The sequence below is a fragment of the Rhinolophus sinicus genome, linkage group LG06, assembly GCF_036562045.2.
Source record: "Rhinolophus sinicus isolate RSC01 linkage group LG06, ASM3656204v1, whole genome shotgun sequence".
NCBI classification, from domain to species: domain Eukaryota; kingdom Metazoa; phylum Chordata; class Mammalia; order Chiroptera; family Rhinolophidae; genus Rhinolophus; species Rhinolophus sinicus.
The window spans coordinates 10871805-10890501 of NC_133756.1; the positions used below are offsets into that span (position 1 = coordinate 10871805).

General features: G+C 54.2%; 1 protein-coding gene and 1 long non-coding RNA gene across 6 annotated transcripts in view; one reads left to right on the forward strand and one right to left on the reverse strand.

Moving 5' to 3' along the window:
* Positions 1–6706, reverse strand: part of LOC109444847 (uncharacterized) — a 34279-nt gene extending 27573 nt beyond the window's left edge. For all 5 annotated transcript variants that reach the window (XR_012497141.1, XR_012497137.1, XR_012497138.1 and 2 more), the window contains exon 1: positions 6572–6706. This is a non-coding gene — a long non-coding RNA (uncharacterized LOC109444847). The remainder of the gene's footprint in view (positions 1–6571) is intronic.
* Positions 6707–6821: 115 nt separating this feature from the next.
* ZC3H12A (zinc finger CCCH-type containing 12A) lies at positions 6822–16555 on the forward strand. Its single transcript, XM_019726547.2, has 6 exons — positions 6822–6957; positions 7780–8255; positions 12718–12857; positions 13873–14107; positions 14679–14785; positions 14958–16555. The coding sequence occupies exons 2-6, from the start codon at positions 7861–7863 to the stop codon at positions 15836–15838; spliced, it is 1758 nt and encodes a 585-aa protein (XP_019582106.1). The 5' UTR covers positions 6822–6957; positions 7780–7860; the 3' UTR covers positions 15839–16555.
* Positions 16556–18697: the final 2142 nt, after the last annotated feature.

Consider the following 18697-nt stretch of genomic DNA (forward strand, 5'->3'; position numbering starts at 1 on the left):
AACAAGTAAGAGAGAAAAACATAGTGATGATTTCACAAGGAATGCACAGACATTCAAGCATCCCAATTATTATCATCAAACATCAAGAATTAATGAACAGAGAGTCAGGAGGCCCTACTGAGCAGCTATAAAACCCCTAGCAAATCTCAAGATCTTTCCGGGCATTAGCTTTACTACATGCCAAATGGCAAAGTTTGAACTAGATCAGCAGTTTGCTGACCTTTCACCATTAAGGGTTTGCTTTATTTCCAAACCATCCCCACAAGACCCCATATTTTGTAAGACTTTACCCACTAAACTGTATTTAGTAATTATTATATACTTAATAATTATTAAGTAATTATTGTTACCATTATAAAGGATTTTTTGGTTGTGACAGAATTTATGGATTTACATAGCCCAAAATCCTAGAACTAGGAATAGTTTCAGGCAAGGCTTGATCCAGCAGCTGTTACCAAGGCCGTATGTTCTCTCATTCTCTTGGCTCTGCTTCCTATGATGTGTCACAAGGTGACTTCCAGGAGCTCCTAGCACTGCTTGCTTTTCTCATTTGTGATTGGCAAGAAACAGAGCACTTGCTTCCCAGTTAGCTCAAAGAAAAGACCCAGAATTCAGACTCATTAACTCTGGTTGGCCTGATTTGGGTCATGTGCCTTTTCCTGACCAATTACTATAGCCTGGAGGAGTCGATATTCTCATTTGCTTAAGCCAGTTAAGACCCACCCCTAGAATGGGGTCATTTCTGACCAGATCACAAGGCTGGGAAATTCCCAGTATAAAAGAAGAATCCGGCAAAGGGAACCGTCGAGACAGCCATTAAGGTTCCCATCACATGTTAATCAGCCAATGATATCTCCAACAGCCCATAGGAACTTCTGACCAGCATGTGAGGTGCACACTAGTGACCTCCAGGATCTTGTGAGCTGGTCACAACACAACTCCATCTGTGGGTGGCCACACTGACCACATGAGCTGATGTCAGCCCAGCCAGCAGCAACCTCCTGACTGTGGTTAGACTTCAGTTGCAAGTTGTCTACGTTACAGTTTCTAGTTCTCCATTCTTATCTGATTCTCCACAGATGGCTCAGTTGGAGACTGCAGGTAAATTTCAAGCTCCCGAGTTCTTAGGCCTATGACTGCCCTTTTCAGATACACAGAGACTTCCATGAACTAGACTTGGAAAAGGGGATGCAACAGAGATGCTCAGGGCAAAACATACCTGAAACCACTCCAGCTAACTCATGTATTGACTCACCAAGCATTTACGGACATTTGTCCCAGGTCCTGTCCTGGAGACCCATCTTCAAGGAGCCATAGTCAGGTGGGGAGATGGTGGCGCCCCAGACCTTTAGAGTTCAGTGTGGGAACACAGTGAGGGGGACAGCAGCAGGGGCCCTGGCACAGGGGCAGGCCCCTCCCCTTCCCAGGCCAGAGGGCATGAATGTCCACTCTAGAATGCTCAGTAGCAGGGCCACCTCAGCCCAGCCCCACACTCTCCTAGCCCTAGGGAAGGCCAGTAAATCACCAAAGTTGTGTCCCCCAGTACAGATTAGGGAGTGTTCAACCTCAAAACTGGGACCCAGCCCCTCTGCACACTCTCGTGGCTTTGCAGAATTCCCTCTGGCCCCTTCACAGCAGAGGCTTTGGGGAGGGAGGGGGGCAGTCAGACTTACCCTTTTGCCTTCCTTCAGACCCCACCTCTTCTGTACATTCCAAACCAGGTGGGATTCACTGATTAAGTGAGTGCACAATGGTGCCAAAGAGAAAACCTCACTGCCACCGTGCTCTCCTGGAGACACCTGAGAGCCTACCCCTCCTTCCAGGCAGGTCTTGCCTTTATCAGTTCCCTAAGTCAGTCACCAGCATTTCTGATCCCCACGTCTGCAGCACATGGAGCCAGGGTGCTTGGGGTGGAGAAAGCCTGGATGGTCCCATTCTCAGATTTGCCGAAATGAACTTGTGATGTGGCGAGAGGCAAGTCCCTTTCCCTCTTTCAGTCTCCCCAGCAATAAAACACAGGTTTCAAGCTAATCAAGCTCTCTGGGGCTTTCCCACCCTAACAGTGCAGAATGTGAGCTTTTTTTTCTCTTTTTGCTTTTTAATTTAAAAAAATTTTATTTTATTTTATTAGTTTTAGGTGCACAAAACAAAGTAATAGTTAGATGTTTATCATTTATATCAGAATGTGAGCTTCTAAGGTTCAGAAAAGAGGGAGCAGGAATAGCTGAATTGAACGGGGGAGGGGAGCAGGAGGCCCAGCTGGCCAGGGCCCCACAGACAAAAAGTCCCCAAGTTTAGACTTTGGACGCTATCACCAAATGATTACACTTAGTCACAAGATATATGTGTGTGTGTGTGTGTGTGTGTGTGTGTATATATATATATATATATATATATATAGAGAGAGAGAGAGAGAGAGAGAGAGAGAGAGAGAGAGAGAGAGAAATGGAGAAAGATGTCTGGCCGTATTACCAAAACATACCACCTACAGTAAGGCCCATGAAATTATATATTTTTTAAATAAACTTTCTAATTGTGGCATTATTTTGAAATTTACACAAGAGTTGCAAAGATAGCGGAGTTCCCATGTACCTCTCACCCAGATTCAGTGTCCCCTAGTGTTATCAATGTGACACCACCACGGTACATTGTCAAAACGAAAAATAAAAACAACATTGGCACATCTCTGTTAACTAAAGTCCCAACCTTATTTGAATTTCATCAGCATTTCCATTAATGCTCTTCCTGTTCCACGATCCAATCCAGGAAACCATAGTGCATCTGTCAGCATGTCTCCTAGCGCCCTCTGGCCTGTGACTGTTCCTGCTTTTCCATGCTTTTCATGCCCCTTTCAGTTTTGAGGAGACCCGGGCAAGTATTGTGTAGGATGTCCTTCAACTGGGGTTTGTCAGATGTTTTTCTCTGGGGTTATGGGTTTGGGGGAAGAATACCACAGAAGTGAAGTGCCCTCCTCATCACATGATATCCACTTGACTTACTACGGGGTGATGCTGAACTTGACCACTTGGTCAAGGTGATGTCTGTCAGGTTTCTCCACTGCAAAGTTACTATTAGATGAGGGGATAATTAAGCTGGAGGAGGGAGAATCTACTTATGCTATTTGGAAGATTTGTCTCTTTTGCCCCTCACCCACCCACCGTTAGTTATTCAATCATTTATTTCTACATGTAGGAACTCACAGATATGTATTTCATGCTTTGGGTTACAATAGAATATTCCGTTATTTATTGTATTGCTCTAATTGTTGCAGTTTTGGCCATTGGGAGCTTTTGGCTCCTGGATCCCTTTGACACACACACACCCCCCCCCCCCCATCCTTTTTGTGTTTTGAGCACTTCCTAACTCTGGTACCACAAGATGTTCCAGGCTCACCTTTTCTCTGCCCCTGCCCTTTCACCAGGGAAACAATAAATTTTAAAAAACAAATCCTTCAATCATCTTGTCAATAGTCCAAATATATTGCACTGCATTTGACTACATGTTTAAAAAAGTTAATTTGCTCAATTACAGTTTAAGACATACTTCAGTGTTTGTAGCTCTACTGTAACAAATCTTTGGCAAATATACCAGGATCCTCGGAACATAGAAGGGACTTGGCCCTTTCTCCATTTTCAGGAGACCTTGTTGAATTTAACCTCTGCAGCCACTCTGCTAAGAGTTGGGGACTTCTACAGAGGTCCCCTAATGCCCCGCGTCCTTCCTAGAGACATCCAGTGGAGCTACCAAAGGCCAAGGTAATTAATTCCTGGAATCTTTCCCTCTCCAGACTTCCCCCCACACCCACCCCACACCCAGGGGGTGACCAGTCCTGGAGCTCTGCAGACCTCATCTAGGTTGGCCAGGTGCAGGCAGGTGGCAGGAGAGCACGAAGTTTCCAGGAAGGAAATTGGCAAGCTCAGCCACTGAGACAGGCATGCAAGAGGCAGGGGGGCGTGTGTGGGCTGGGCACCATGAAATCCAGAGGACTCCTGGGGATTGGGGCCCACGTTTGCAAAATTCAGCTGTAAGTGGAGCAGGAGTTCCCTGGAGCAGCAATGGGTTCTGCATAAGAGTTGGCTTCTTGGACAAGAGCAGCCTTTATGAGCTGGAAGAGAGTGCAACTGCACTCACTCTGGGAGGGCACAGGAGCTGCATGACTCATCGATGTCCCTCAGACTCCCGTTGGCACAGTGCTGGGCAGCATGTAGCCTGGGAGCACTAACGGAGTCCCAGCCCAGTCCTGGCCCCAGAGGTCGTCTCAGGGAGGCAACCACAACCCAGCATATGGGGACACTGGGGGAACACAGAAGAGGAAGCAACTCAGCATCTAAAGAGTCCCGGCAGGCCTCAGAGGAGGTGACATCATCAACAAGATGAATAGAATTGGCCAAGCAGTAGTGGGGAGGGAGGACACTCCTGGGCTGGGGAAGAAGCGGATACAAAGGCACGGAGTGCCTGCAAGGTGCTGGCACAGGGCCCACCGCCTGGTGAGTACTTCATACATGTGAGGCATTATCGCTGTGGGTGAATTGTCATCACGATTATTAACCTAGACTCATTACTTAAGATTGGTCCTATCTTAAAGGTAGTTACTACAATAAATAAATGCCTACTGTCACGGAGTTTTTCTCAAGTCTAAAAGGGGCTATTGGGAAGATGAGGGGTGCAGCATACACAGCACTGATCGGGAGTGGCTGTGAGCATGTGAGGAGGTGGTTGGTTATGTCCCTGGGGGGTACAGAGGAAGGGACATTCTGGGGTCTTTAAAGATGACCAGGCAACAACGCAGGGACTTGGCTAGACAGGGTCAGGCAAGTCGAGAGGAAGAGCGTCAGGACCCAGCTAGAAATGCACACTCCCTCCTTCTTTGGGGTGGTCTCAGAATAAGCAGGTGTCAACGTGGAGATGAATGCCTCAGAGAGAGCTGTGTGATTTCCAGCTCCACCAGTTCCGGGACCCTGGGCAGGTGACCTCACCTTTCTGAATTTCTGAGCAGCCGTTTCCTCAACTTTACAACTGCATTAAGATAGGTACAAGAATATCCAAAGCACACCCTTTGTAATAGCAAAAACCAAAAACATCCTATAAACAACATCCAATAACAGGAGAATGGATAACTAACCAGCGGTATATTCTAAAATGGAATGTTATTCAATAGTAAAGTAAATAAATTATAGGTACATAGGTAATAGAAAATGGATTTTAAAAACAATGCTGCATGAACAAAGGAAGTCACATAATCATATAGAATGAGTCCATTTGCACAAAGCAAAAAAAAAGCAAAACTAAACAATGTTATTTAGGGATTCATACAAGGGTGATAAAACTAAAAGAAAGTCAAGGAAATGATTAGCACAATTAGAATAAAATTCAGCCAAGTGGCTCTTTAGGATGAGGGGAGGAGGATGCAATGGAGGAGGCACACAGAGGGCCTCCAAGGCATTGGCACAGGTCTGTTTTTTAAGTTCGGTGATAGATACATGGATGCTTTATTATTATTATTATCCATTAAGCTAACCATGAATAGACTATGTGGTGTCTTTTACAATAAACAATTCTTAGGTACAACACTAATACCAACCTTACAAGATACTACCTATGATAAGGCAGAGAAAATGTAAGTAAAGTATTGGCTCACACAGGATACAGTCGGTATTGAGTGCTTTGGCTCCCTGGGCCTCAGTTTCCCCATTTGCAAAGTGAGCTGGTAGCACTGCCAAAAACTGGTCGTTTAGCTTGTGGGTTCTCTGTTCCCTTTGTACACACACACACACACACACACACACACACACACTTGAAAGCAGGTCCCAGGCCTCACCCTTCCACCAGAAGAGTCTCCCCTCTTCCCTAGGTCACTGGTGGTTTCAAAGTGGTAAAGGTGGCTGGCAGCTGATGCCCCGGAATGGGAGCTCTTGGTCCTGGTTCCGAGTCTTTCCAGCTGGGGCAATTAGCCTTTTCTGAATTTCTCAAGTGTAGAACGGGTATAATAACCTCTGTCTTCTTCCTCACCTAAGCCCACAGGTAGATATTGTAAAGTGCTGCGCTCAGCGTGGGATCATGACTGGTTGACCTGGGAACCTAAAAGCATTCTTGTGGAGGGGTGGGTGGCCTCTGTGAGTTTCACAGCTGTGTAAGACAGCATGCTGTGAAAACTCACATGGTGACTGGTGTAAACGCACGTTCTTTGCCTGGTTTTCCGCCTCCTAATTGTGTATCTGCTAGTTCTATGTACCTATCTTTCTATCCTGGTAAGGTCCTCATTTCAGAAAACTCCTGGTCCTGAGTGCAGCTCGGGGATTCTGTGTACCTGCTCTAGTCATGGTGTACCTGTTGAGTGTTCCTGTCTCCATCTGAAAAGTGCCTGTCTGAGCGTACCTGTCTTTATGACTAAGAACCTACCTCCAAGGGTGCGTGGACCAACCTCTGTGTACCTGATTCACTCAGTGCGTCTCTGACTGTACCTTAGTCAGTCGTGGAGTACTTGTCAAGTATCTGAACGTACATGGCTGTACCTGTCCTTGCATCTATGTACGCACCTCAGTCAGTTGTGGCTGGTTCAGCCTGTGCTTACCTTCCGCATGCGGGCCGTGCACTCCCGCCCTCCTCATCTCCTCGCCGCCAGGGCCTGGAGACCCACGGAAGGGGCTGCCTCCCCTGGTCCCCCGCCCCTATTCCCGGCGGAGCCCGGAGCCCTCAGCTGCGGGGGCGGGACCAGAAGCAGGGGCGGGGCAGGGGCGGGGCAAGGCCGAAGGCGGGGCGGGCGGTGGGGCGGAGCAGGAAGGGGCGGTGGCCGCCCCGCCCCCTGGGTCGAATTGCTCTTCCTCCCCTGCCCGGCTTCCGCGTCAAGGTCCTTAACGCAAGCTCCCCGCCCACCGCCCTGTATAAAGGCGCCGCGGGCCTTGCTCCTGGGACTCGGCCCCATGGAGACGCCACCTGCTGCGGCCGGCGCACGGCGGGGTGAGTTGCGCGCGGTGGGGCAGGGGCGAGGGCGAGGGCGAGGGCCTCAGGCCGGGCAGAGGAGGGGGCGGGGAGGGCTCCGGCTGGATACACCAGACGAGGAGGGACGTGGGGCCGATCCTCTCCGGCCTGGCCTATCCTCGGACCCCTTCCAACTTAGCCCAAGTTGGAGGAACCTAGGGGAAGGGGGACCAAGCTCCGGAGCTCGGAGCTGGGACAGCCTCCGCGTCACCGAGGTAGGCGGCCAACCAGAGTTTCCCAGCAACTTTTCTCGCCTGTGGGTCTCCCCGGAAAGTTCTCCTCCCCCGGTCCAGAAATCTGGCCACCGGCCCTGCGCCTCTTGGGCCTGGCTCCGTGAGCAGGACGGGCAGGCGGAGGCGATGGCCTCAGTGGGGAAGCCCCCGCCCCCCCACACACACAGACGCAACGCACTTCCAGCCCGGGGTTTCCATCCCAGCGCCCCGCCCCGCAGCTGTGGTTGTGCGGCGAGGTTCTCTGAGACCTCCCAAGATTTGTGGGTCCCCAGAGTTGTTGTGGGACTGAGCTTGGGATAGAGATGGATTTAGACTTCCTAAGTTCAAATCCTTTCGTCATCAGCCAACAGCCGGATGACCTTGAGCAAGTTCTTAGTGGCTGTGGCTCAGTTTCATCCTTTATACGATGCAAACGATGATCCCTAGCTGGGAGCACTTTTGAGAGGACTAACAGAGGTAGCACAGGAAGATGGATTTGCACAGTGTCACCAGTGTTGCCTCATCCTGTTAGGTGGGGCGGATGGGAGAGAGCCATTCCCCATCCCTAATCCTGTGGTTGTCCTACAAGGAGCTGTGACAGGTGCCTTCCACCAGTCTGAGTTGTGAGTGGCCGGTGGAGAGAGGCCCACCCAGGAAGCCAGCCCCCGCCATGAGTCTGTGGGAACTTGAAGACAGCCACAGCTACCAAGGTACCCCCAGGTCGGCCCAGGAGCCCCCTGCTGAGGAAGCAGCCACTACTGAGCTGCAGATGAAGGTGGACTTCTTCAGGAAGCTGGGCTACTCATCTGCTGAGATCCACAGCGTCCTGCAGAAGCTGGGGGTCCAGGCGGACACCAACACAGTGCTGGGTGAGCTGTTGAAACATGGGTCAGCAGCTGAGCGGGAGCGCCAGGCCTCACCAGACCCCTGCCCTCAGCCCCCTCTGGTCCCCCGAGGTGGAGGCACCCCTAAGGCTCCTATCCTGGAACCCTCAACCCCAAAGGAGGACAAGGAGAGCAGTGACCTAAGGCCAGTGGTCATCGACGGGAGCAACGTGGCCATGAGGTACGTGTCACTTCTGTGGCCAAGATGTGGCCAGGAATGGTGGGTCTCTGCACCTCTGGTAGAGGGGACTTTGGAAAGGAGTTGACCTCTTCTCACACACTAGTCTAGAGGGAGGAAAAGCTCCTTATTGAGGCCCTACTGCGTGCCAGGAGGCTCCTGTCATCCTTGGAAGTAGGATGGCTAGGAATGTTTTAGGGATGAGACGGGGGATCAAAGACTTGCTCAGGGTCACACTACTGGGAAGTGGTTGAGCAAGGATTCCAACTCGGGTCCTCTGTCTCCAGAGCTCCCCTTATGCCCTTTGTCTCTCCCCAAGGGCAAGCACTGTCTGTTCTCTCCTGTGACATGAGGCAGTACAGTGGAAGGAATCAGACTGGGCTCCCGCTCACTCTTAGAGGAGCCAGGAGTCACCTCCTCTCTGAGCCTTCGTTCCTCCTCCATCTGTAAGACAGGGCCAACCCAGCCCCCGGTTGTGAGGAGTGAATGCAGTGCCTGCAGAGAGCTCGCTCAGGGAGCAGTAATAGTAGTCGTGAGTACAGTTATTCAGGAGCTGGGGCTTCTGAGGCCTATCTCAGACTTGGGCTCGCATGGAAGCAGGCCCAGCTATGGAGGCCTTCGTAGTTGTGACCAAGAGTGACCTCGAGGACCTAGCTCTGTGTGGGAGATATAAACGGGTGGCCTGATGCTTTGGCGTCAGGTGAGCTGTGACTTGGGTCCATTCTGATTTGGCTGGAGCCACGTGGGCTGGACTGGGCTCTGGGAGCTCCCTAGGGCCAGAGCCAGGACCCAATCCCAGTACCCCTCCCCCCATGCTTTAACAGGGATGGGGTGGGATGGGGCCAGGGTTGCTCCTGACCCCAGGGAGCCCAGACCCTTGTTCAGTCCAGGCTCTGCCCTCCAGCCCTGCTTCTCTCAGTCCCTCTAAGGTGGGCTGGTGAGTCAGGGCTGGCAGATCATTCACAAGGAAAAGTTCCTGTGGGCATGGCCAGAGAGACTCCAGGCACAGAGACTGGAGGGCTCCCTCACTTGCTGCTCTCCTGGATCTGCCTGGTGGGCTGCTTGAGGCCCCGAGGCCCTTGGCCCCCTCTACCCCTCCACCCCTCCACTCCCTGCCCAGCTGGGCCAAGTCAGAGCTGTCTGGCTGGTCCTGTCCCACCTTAGCCACCTTTAAGTCAGTATTCCCATCTCTGAAATGGGCTGAGCCTGGGTGGAAAGTTGGGTAAAGCTGGCTCCCACATGCCAGTGGCAGCTGATCACAAATTGGGCTTTGAGCGTTAGGGGTCCTCTCAGGCCCCAGCAACATGTGGCTGGGCAAGGAGCCAGGATGTGTCTGTGACTCCTTCCTCCAGGGGTTTTGGCCAGAGTGCTGAGCCCTGGGGCAGCCATGTGCTGTGTGTGTTTGTATCCTGGCAGGAGGAGGGGCTTGAGAGGAAGGAGGGGCAGGTGGTAGAGGCCAGGCGGGGTGACTGGAGAAGCTGGGTGACTGGAGAAGCTGGCGGGTGAGGCAGAGCTGCTGGGGGTTTCTGAGCTCAGGGCCATAGCAAGAGGGGAATTCCAGCCTCAAACTTCCTGTCTCAGCTGCTACTGTGTTCCTGCCTTGCCGCCCCCTCCCCCACAGGGGAGGCGGGCCAGCCCCCACCATATGCAAATCGTGGGGAAATTCACCTCTGTTTCCTTCTAAGGGAATTTTTCTCTAGCTGGGCCCAGCCCAGGCAGATCTTTTCACCTGGGTAGCCTGGCCTGGCCCTGGCCTCTGTCCTAGGGTGGGAGCTGCTAAGCAGGAGTCTCCTATGTACTCAGGTGCCTTACCAGTGTCTAGTTAGCCAGGTTGGGGGGCCCTGACCTGGGCAAACAGGACTGTGGTGGTAGTGGGAGGATATCTGGTTTTCCTGTGCCAGCCGAGCTTCTTCCGTTGCAGTGAGAAGGACTAAAGTTAGCTGTAGGGCGGCACTCCCGGCCTGGACGGGCAGTATCTGGTCTACTTCTGCCAAGAGTAAGGCTCTGACTACCTGCCAAGGGAATATTCTGGAGGCTGGGGCAGCTGAGAGCAGCCAAGGTTTTTGATGCCCAAAGGCAGAATGCTGCCCTGGAAACCCTGGCATCCCACTAAGTCCCAGGGCTTGAAGATGTTGGCCTAGGATGGGGCATATGCATGTACACACATGTGTACAGAAGGAGGTAGGTGGATGCTTGTGCGGACTGCATGCCTGAGAGAGGAAGCCCAGCCAGAGACGATCACACCCTCGTGGTCTTGGGGACACAGGACAGAAGGCCCAGGGAAGGGAGTAATATGATAGGGGAAGCAGAACACTAGACGTGGTCCTCCCAGGTGCGGAGGCCTCCTACAGCTAATTTTAGTCCCTCTCATACAATGGGTATTACGAGGACGAACCAGGAACTTGACCCATCCTGGAAGGTCAGAGACAGCCTCTCAGAGGTGGTGACGCCTCACATGGGTCCTGATGGAGGAGCAGGAGTTGGCCAGATGCATCATTTTTCCTGTGCCCAGCCTGCCCTCCCTCTTAACATTATTCAAATTCAAGTTTGGGAGCTTTTCGTTTTTTCTCCTAAGTAAACTTCACATCTTGCTGTTGGGAACAGGAAGACAATCCAGTGGTCCCATACATGGATTCAAGTTCTGTCTCTTACCACTAGCTGGGAGATCTTAGATGAATCGCAGAGCTTTGGTTTCCTTCATTGCCGCTAGTCTTATAAGGGTGAAGCAAGGAGGTGTGAGATGCACCTGGCCTCCCATAGGAGCTTGGTACCCGCTAGTCCCCACTCCATCCCCACCGTCAGGGTTGCCACCTGTCTGAGTGTCAGCAGCTATGGTGGTTGTGAGCACAGGCTCTGGGTTTGCATCTCTGTTCCACAATCGCTGTTTCATGATGCTGGCAACTCGTTGCCCTCTGTGGACCACCTTCTTCTCATCTGAATAAAGGGGAAAGGAGCCTTTTAATGATAGTACCCTCCTCAGAAGCTTGCTGATGAGTCATTATAAACACACAGATCAGGGCCTGGCTCCGAGCTCTCAGTAAATGTTAACTTTTATCGTAAGCAGGCTGATCGCTGTGCATCTGGTCGGGAGGCCCCAGCAGGCGGGGTGAGCACTGCCTCCAGGCTGAACTTTGCTTCCCTACAATTTACAGAGAACTTCAGACCTGGGAGCCCTGGCCTCACCTCCAGACAGCCTCTGTGCCCCCCCAGCCGCCCAACCTCCCTCTCTACCTTCTCTTGGGGCTTTAGCTATCAAACCCCCCACCCCCCAAGCCACCCACAGGATGTGGTCGGCCATGGACTTGCCTCTTTTGCGTAACGTTTATTCTGTTTTATTTGCCAAATATAAGAGTCTGAGTTGTTCACTGAGGGGTTAGTGAGGGGCAGGGGCTACTGGGGAGGGATCCCCCAGCTGGCCTCCAGCCCCCCTCCAAGCCTGGTCCTGGAGCCCTTCCACCATACTCAGTGTTACCTGGGAGCTCCACCCGCTCACCCTCCCAGGAAGCCAGTGGGACCCTCCACTTTGCTGGACTATCTTTGGTCTCAAGCAAACAGGAAAGTTGTCCCACTGAGATGGGCCTTCTTAAGGAGGCTGCAGACAGCCAGGCCCATTTTTCAGGTAGAGAAACTGAGTCAGAGCAACCCAGCAGCACCTCAGGGCTTTCTTCTGGATCCGACCCCATTAGGATGAGGTGAGGTCTGGTCATGAGACCATGGCAGGGGCATGTCCCATGTCCCAGCTCTCCTGCTATCTGAGTCTCCTGTCCAGACAGTCGTTCTGCCTCGGGTTATGCCTTTCTGAGAGTGGTGAGGAGAGTACAGGGCAGTGCAGGCATTTTGGGGAACTGGCGGTCTTGAGCGGAAAAGCAGTATCCTTTCACTTTCAAACTGAAAGGCTCCTGGGCAGCCTCCTCCACCTGTGTTGCCCGCCTGCCTTAGAGGTTGGGCTCGTGGCTTCTGCCCCTTAGCCCAGCTCCGCCAGTGTGTGCAGGACTGAACTTTAATCCACAGCAATCTGGTTTCTCTTCAGTGAGCTGGGGCAGGCGCCTCCCGCAACCCCACCCCCAGGCCAGGGAGGGGTGGTGACTCAGTCTGCATGTGTACATCTGTGTCCCCTTGGTCCCAGCACCCTCGGGTGGGGCAGGAACCAGAAGTCTCCTGTTCCTTTCCCCCACCCCCAGGTGTGTTGCAAGCAGCCTGACCCTCCCCCACATGGGGAGCGAGTGCTGCCAGATTCCTGGGCGTTTCCTCACTGTCGGGAGATGGAATATGAGGGAAAGCCCCAGGTCTGGCCATCCCAGGCACTGTGAGAACCAGGAGGGAATGCAAGCCTTGGGCCCCAGCCGGAAGGCGGTGGCCTGAGCCAGGGCAGGGGCTAGAGTGGGACCTCCCTCCTGCTCGGTTCTAGAGGATAGCAGGTGAGCCATCCCCGTGGGCTGACCCCAACCCTTCTTTCCCCCCCCAGCCATGGGAACAAGGAGGTCTTCTCCTGCCGAGGCATCCTGCTGGCTGTAAACTGGTTTCTGGAGCGGGGCCACACAGACATCACAGTATTTGTACCATCCTGGAGGAAGGAGCAGCCTCGGCCTGATGCGCCCATTACAGGTGAATGGTACCTCTGGACAGGGATGCTCTTGCCGCCCCAGGAGCCCTGATTCTCCCCAGGAAAGACCCTTTGGGTGTGACCAATGACATCTAGGCCTCAAGCAGGGACCAGCATTTCTTTTTCCCATTTTGTGCTGTTCTCAGCATCCCTGCTCTGAACAGTGACCACTGGAGGTCACTTTGTGCAGCCTCTGCCTCTGAGTACTGGACACCTCCCTCACCTAATGGTGGGATGCTCTTCACATCCCCAGTGGCACAGGCAGCATAGTGTGGTGGCTGAGCCTGTGGGCTCTGGATCCTGGCTCTGGCTCACCTTGCTGAGACAGGTACCCCTCACGTACCCCTCACCTCAGACATGGGTGGGAGTTGACAACCTCACAGGATTGTCATGAGGATCGCATGAGTTAATACATGGTAAGTGCTTAGAAGAGTGCCTGGCACATAGCAAATCCTTGATAAATGCTAGCTGTTACCATTGTTCTTACAACAAGAACCCCAACCTTTGAGAGTAAAAAACTGAGTGTGTGTCCCTAGAAGTCTTGAAACATGGGGCTAGGCTGGCTGTGAAAAGTGTCCCCCTCTGGATGGGTTCTGGTAGCTTTGTCCCGGCTATTCAGGGCACAGAGCCGAGACAGGTCTCCTGCCCCACTCAAACTGGGGCTCATTCATGGACCCCTGTGAGGCCGGCTAGGTGAGCACCAAGCCAAGCCCACCTGTGAACAGGCAGGAACAGACCTGATGTCCCGAAGGAAAGGACAAGGCTCACCTCTGCGCTCCAGAGCCTTTGTTGAGCTGACCTCCAGGTCCGTTCTTAGGTGTTCTTGGTTTTCAGGCAGCAAACTATGTGCAAGGCCCAGGTGAGCGGCTGGGGTGTGGAGTGGCCTCAGCAGAGCCACTTCCTGTCCTCGTGCACCTGGAGCTAGGAGCTGCTGTGCCAGCCACCAGGTTAGGGAGCCCTACAGGCCTGGCCCTGGATCCAGGCTGGGCCCTGACCTGTGCCCCTGCCACCTCCCAGACCAGCACATCCTGCGGGAACTGGAGAAGAAGAAGATCCTGGTGTTCACGCCGTCGCGGCGTGTTGGTGGCAAGCGGGTGGTGTGCTACGACGACCGCTTCATCGTGAAGCTGGCCTTCGAGTCCGACGGGGTGGTGGTCTCCAATGACACGTACCGGGACCTCCAGGGTGAGCGGCAGGAGTGGAAGCGCTTCATCGAGGAGCGGCTGCTCATGTACTCCTTCGTCAATGACAAGTGAGTTCCCGAGGGGGTGGGGGGCGGGCTGATGGCCTTTGAGTCCTGAGGGGAAACCAGAGGTGCCCTGGGGTGGGCTGGGGCTGGGGGAGCTCTGCTGGGCGGCAGTGGCCTTGGATCCAGGCAGCTTTGGGAGTGAGAGGGACATGGCTCCACATAAGAAGAGTCAGGCTGGGACCAGGCCGGGGTAGAGTTTTGCTTTGGGGAATGGAGCAGCAGCGTTTGTAACAGGATGTGGTCAGTGGTTCCAAGAAAGCCTCCCTGGTTCCCAGCACTGACTCTCCGACCAGAGGCCAGTGGATATAGCATTAGAGTCAGATTTTAAGGTTGCTGGCCTCCCTACCGCCTCAGCTCCCAGCAACAAGGATTGCTCTAAAGTCGCCCACAGCTACGTATAGCCCTCGACTGGGCTCTCCTCCCCTCCCTTGGGGCAGTCCCACCCGGAACCCAGGCACGTCCTGCTGGATGGGCACCAGCTTCCAGAGCTGCTCCCCTAGCCTCCCGAGGGAGGCTTGCTGTCCTGCCCCTTACCTGCACTTGGAAGTTCTCATGTCTCCCACCTGCTCTTCAGGTTCATGCCCCCCGATGACCCTTTGGGCCGTCACGGGCCAAGCCTGGACAACTTCTTGCGTAAGAAGCCACTCACGGCCGAGCACAGGAAGCAGCCATGTCCCTACGGTAAGAGACCCGCTCTACCCTCCACTGCCTTTCTCGCTCCTTCCCTTTCCTCTCACCTAAGTTGACCTGTGCCCTAGATTCTTCCTCTTGGGGACCACTTAACCCCAAGTTTTCTGTGCCACCCCTGGTTCTGCAGCTCCCCTGCTTACAATCCCCCTTCCTTCTCTTCCAGGGAGGAAGTGCACCTACGGGATCAAGTGCCGGTTCTTCCATCCAGAGCGGCCAAGCCGCCCCCAGCGCTCAGTGGCTGACGAGCTGCGTGCCAATGCCCTCCTCTCGCCCCCGAGGGCCGCGGGCAAGGACAGAAGTGGCCGGCAGCCTTCACCTCCATCTCAGCCTGGCTCTCAGCCTACAGAGCGTGAGCAGTGCAGCCTAGAAGGAAAGAAGCTAGGAGCCCAGGCATCCCTGGGGCCCCACCAAGAGGGTCTGACCCAGACCGTGGCCCCCACGACTGCAGGGAGGAGCCTCCCACCGAGTGGGGGCAGTGGCAGCAGCTTTGGGCTCACGGACTGGTTTTCACAGACCCTGGATTCTCTCCCGTACACCTCCCAGGACTGCCTGGACTCGGGCATTGGCTCCCTGGAGAACCTGATGCCAGAACTCTGGGGGAGTCGAGGGGGAAGCCCTGGTGAGCCGGGCCCACCTCGAGGCCCTTATGCTGGCTACAGCCCCTACGGGGCTGAGCTCCCGGCCACTCCAGCCTTCTCTGCCTTCGGACGGGCCGTGGGTGCTGGCCACTTCAGTGTCCCTGCTGACTATGCACCCTCACCAGCCGCCTTTCCACCTCGAGAGTACTGGTCTGAGCCGTACCAGCTTCCCCCACCCACCCCAGTGCTCCAGGAGCCCCAGGTGCCAGGCCCAGGGGCTGACAGGGGCCCGTGGGGTGGGGCAGGCAGCCTGGCCAAGGAGCGAGCCAGTGTGTACACCAAACTGTGTGGTGTCTTCCCCCCACGCCTGGTAGAGGCCGTGATGGGGCGCTTCCCGCAGCTCCTGGACCCCCAGCAGCTGGCTGCGGAGATACTCTCCTACAAGAACCAGCACCTCAGTGAGTAGGCAGCCCTGTCAGCCCTCCGAGGCCTGTCAGGTTGGGCTGTGGGCTATCGAGCAACCCATTCCCAGCCCTGAGGCCCACCCTGGAGGCTAGACAGAGGGAGGATTAAAGTAGGGAAGGGAACCCACAAACCAGTGATACTGTAGGATTGGTTCTGGCCCGTTTGGCACCTCTAGCCATCTGCCCAAGTGGGTCAGAAGCGATCACCCTGTTGATGCACATTGTATCTGTAGTTTAAGGAGACGCTGCCGGTAACGGCCGTGGTCCGTGGCTGAAGCCCAAACCCTCCTTTCTCTCAGGGCGGGGAGGGAGGCGGGGGAGCAGAGGCTGGAGGCCCTCTGCACAGGCTCCCCACCTCCGCCCCGTCCCTGGGGTGCCGGCCTTGGCTGGCTAGTTGGGCACTGTGTGCCTGCCCTCCAAGGGCCCCTCCTCTAAGCCAATGAGGCCTTACCCATGCTCTCTTGCCTGGCATGAGGCTTCATGTTAGTAATAAGCAAGATGCTTTTTAACCTCCTTTTGTCCCCTAGTTCACCAATCTCATCGCCCCTGCCAGGGGTCCATGGACTGTGTTGACCCCATCCTCTGCTCCCCCAACCTCCACACTTGGCATCGTCTCACCCTTCCACATGGGGTGGTGGGTGTGTGTAATGTTAACATTTGAAGTGGAAAGTCCTTGCCTCCATGAACACATCAATAAAATATAATGTGAGCCCCTTAAAGAGGTGGCGTTGTACTTGGGGGTTGAGCTGGCCTTTAGAGGATGGAAGGTCAGAGGTGTGTGCCTCAGACCTGCCGAGCTCCACCGAGAGGAGGCAGAGGCATCCTTCCTGAGGCCCTTGAGAGGAGGAGGCCATGGCCACAGGCAGGGGTGGGGGAAAGTGGGAAGCAGAAATGGGAAACGGCCTGGAGTCCTGAGACTGGGGTGCAGGGAGGGGGTGGTACTGGGCATGGGGCCTGTTCCCCTTTTCTGTGACCTGAGACAAGGATGAAAAGGCACCTGGCTGAGAAGATGGCTTCCAGGGGAGCTGGGGTGTGGGGGGGTGTGGGGGAGCCCTTGGGCGCTCGGCTTCAGCTCTGTCCTCCCAGAGATTGCCTTGTTCTAGACCCAGAACTGCAGAGCAGAGCAGGGCCAAAGGCAGCCTGGAGAGGCAAGGCTAGGCTAACCTCCAAGTAGGAGCTTAGGGCTCCTGCTCCCAAACTCAAGAACTGGCTCTGCCACCAATTATGTCACCTAGGGCAAGTGACTACCCCTCTCTGGGTCTGTTTCCTCGTCTACAAAGTGGGGATAATAATGGTACCTACCTTACAGGGTGGTTGTAAGGAGTGCCTGAGATCATATGTGTTGGGTGTGTGGCCCAATGCCTGGGACATAGTAAGTGCTCATGAAAGGACCTCTGCTCTTACTTTCTATGGGCTGTGTTCACCTCCATCCACCATCTCAACCTTCTCATCTGCCCCTAGAAGGAAAGAGGCCAGGCAGGATGATACATCTCTTTTTTTTTTTTAAGATAAAAAACTAAGGTATAAATGTTAAATATTTTAAGTGAAAAGCTGAGCTGTCAGGTGATCCCCAAACAAACACCACCAGCAGGGGAAATGGAAAAAATAGAGTTTTAATAATTATACGCATATCTTTGAACATCTCACCTAATCTGTACTTATTGTTTATGAAGCTTTTATGGTATCTGTACATTTTGTTTTTTTTTAAGAAACTGCTCTGCCGCAGAGCAGCTGTGCAGCATGTTGCAAATGCCACATTGGGGAGCTCCCTGCATGCTGGGCCCCCCAGCCCATTCCTCATGCTGAGCGTCCTTAGAAGCCTGCACTTAAGACAGGAGCCCACGCACAGTCCACAGCATGCTCGCCAGGTGCCCCCTGCCTGTGGCTTCCAGCCTCCTAGGGAGGATTGGAGCTGCACAAAGAAATCTCATGGCCTTATTTATAAAATATCGTTTCCAATCAACAACTGTACTGCAGGTTAAAAGGCTATCCATGGGCCTTTGTTTTTATGGGACAGGAAGCAAAAATACCGGACTGTCCTGTTCATTATCAGCCAATGGCAATGCTGAGTGACTTGCCCAAGTCCCATGGAGGGGGACAGACCGACCGGGCCTCAAGTTCAGGTCCCCTGGCCCCACAAACCTGACGAAGGGAGGGCCCCAGGCACTAGTTTACAGTGATTCTCAGGCCCCTGAGTGGGGTGGAGGAGGTGGGGGCGCCCCAACTAACACCCATACCTCATAACCCTCTTAACGTTTACATTCATATAGAAATCCCTCTAGCATGACAGAGGCAGGACCACGCCACCCACCTGCTCAGCAGCAGATACCCAACAGCCCCAGCCACCAAGCCCCCCTCTAGCTGCACCCCAGTGGAGCATGAAGGCCGGGAGGCATCCAGAGGCTGGAAGCAGAATAGGGTGCCTTCACCCCTCTTTCCATCCCACCAGCTGACTGTCCATAGACTTGAGGGCTCACACTTGGTCCCTGACCAGAGCTGAACTCTTGCTCATTTGCTGCTTCTGCTTTGGGGGGGGGAGGGGCGGAAGCAGATCCTACAATAGGTGGGAGTGGGCGAGGGCAGCAGGTCCAGGCTGGTTTGGGCTGATGTCTGGAGGCCGTGTCTGGCCCTGCTGGCTTGTTGCCAGGCACCAACAAGGGCATCAGAGCCCACATAGCAGGTGCCAGCTGGGGCTGGGCTGGGCTGGGGAGGGCTGAGTCAGTTCAGTGCCGTTGGCCTGGACTTGCATCCCGTGCTTTCCCGGCAGCCGCAGCTGGCTGGGCTGGCTAACAGGCTTTGTAGCCTCCCCTCAGGCCTCTTTCTCAATCTAACTTCCGGGCAGAGCCACTCAGAGGCTGCCA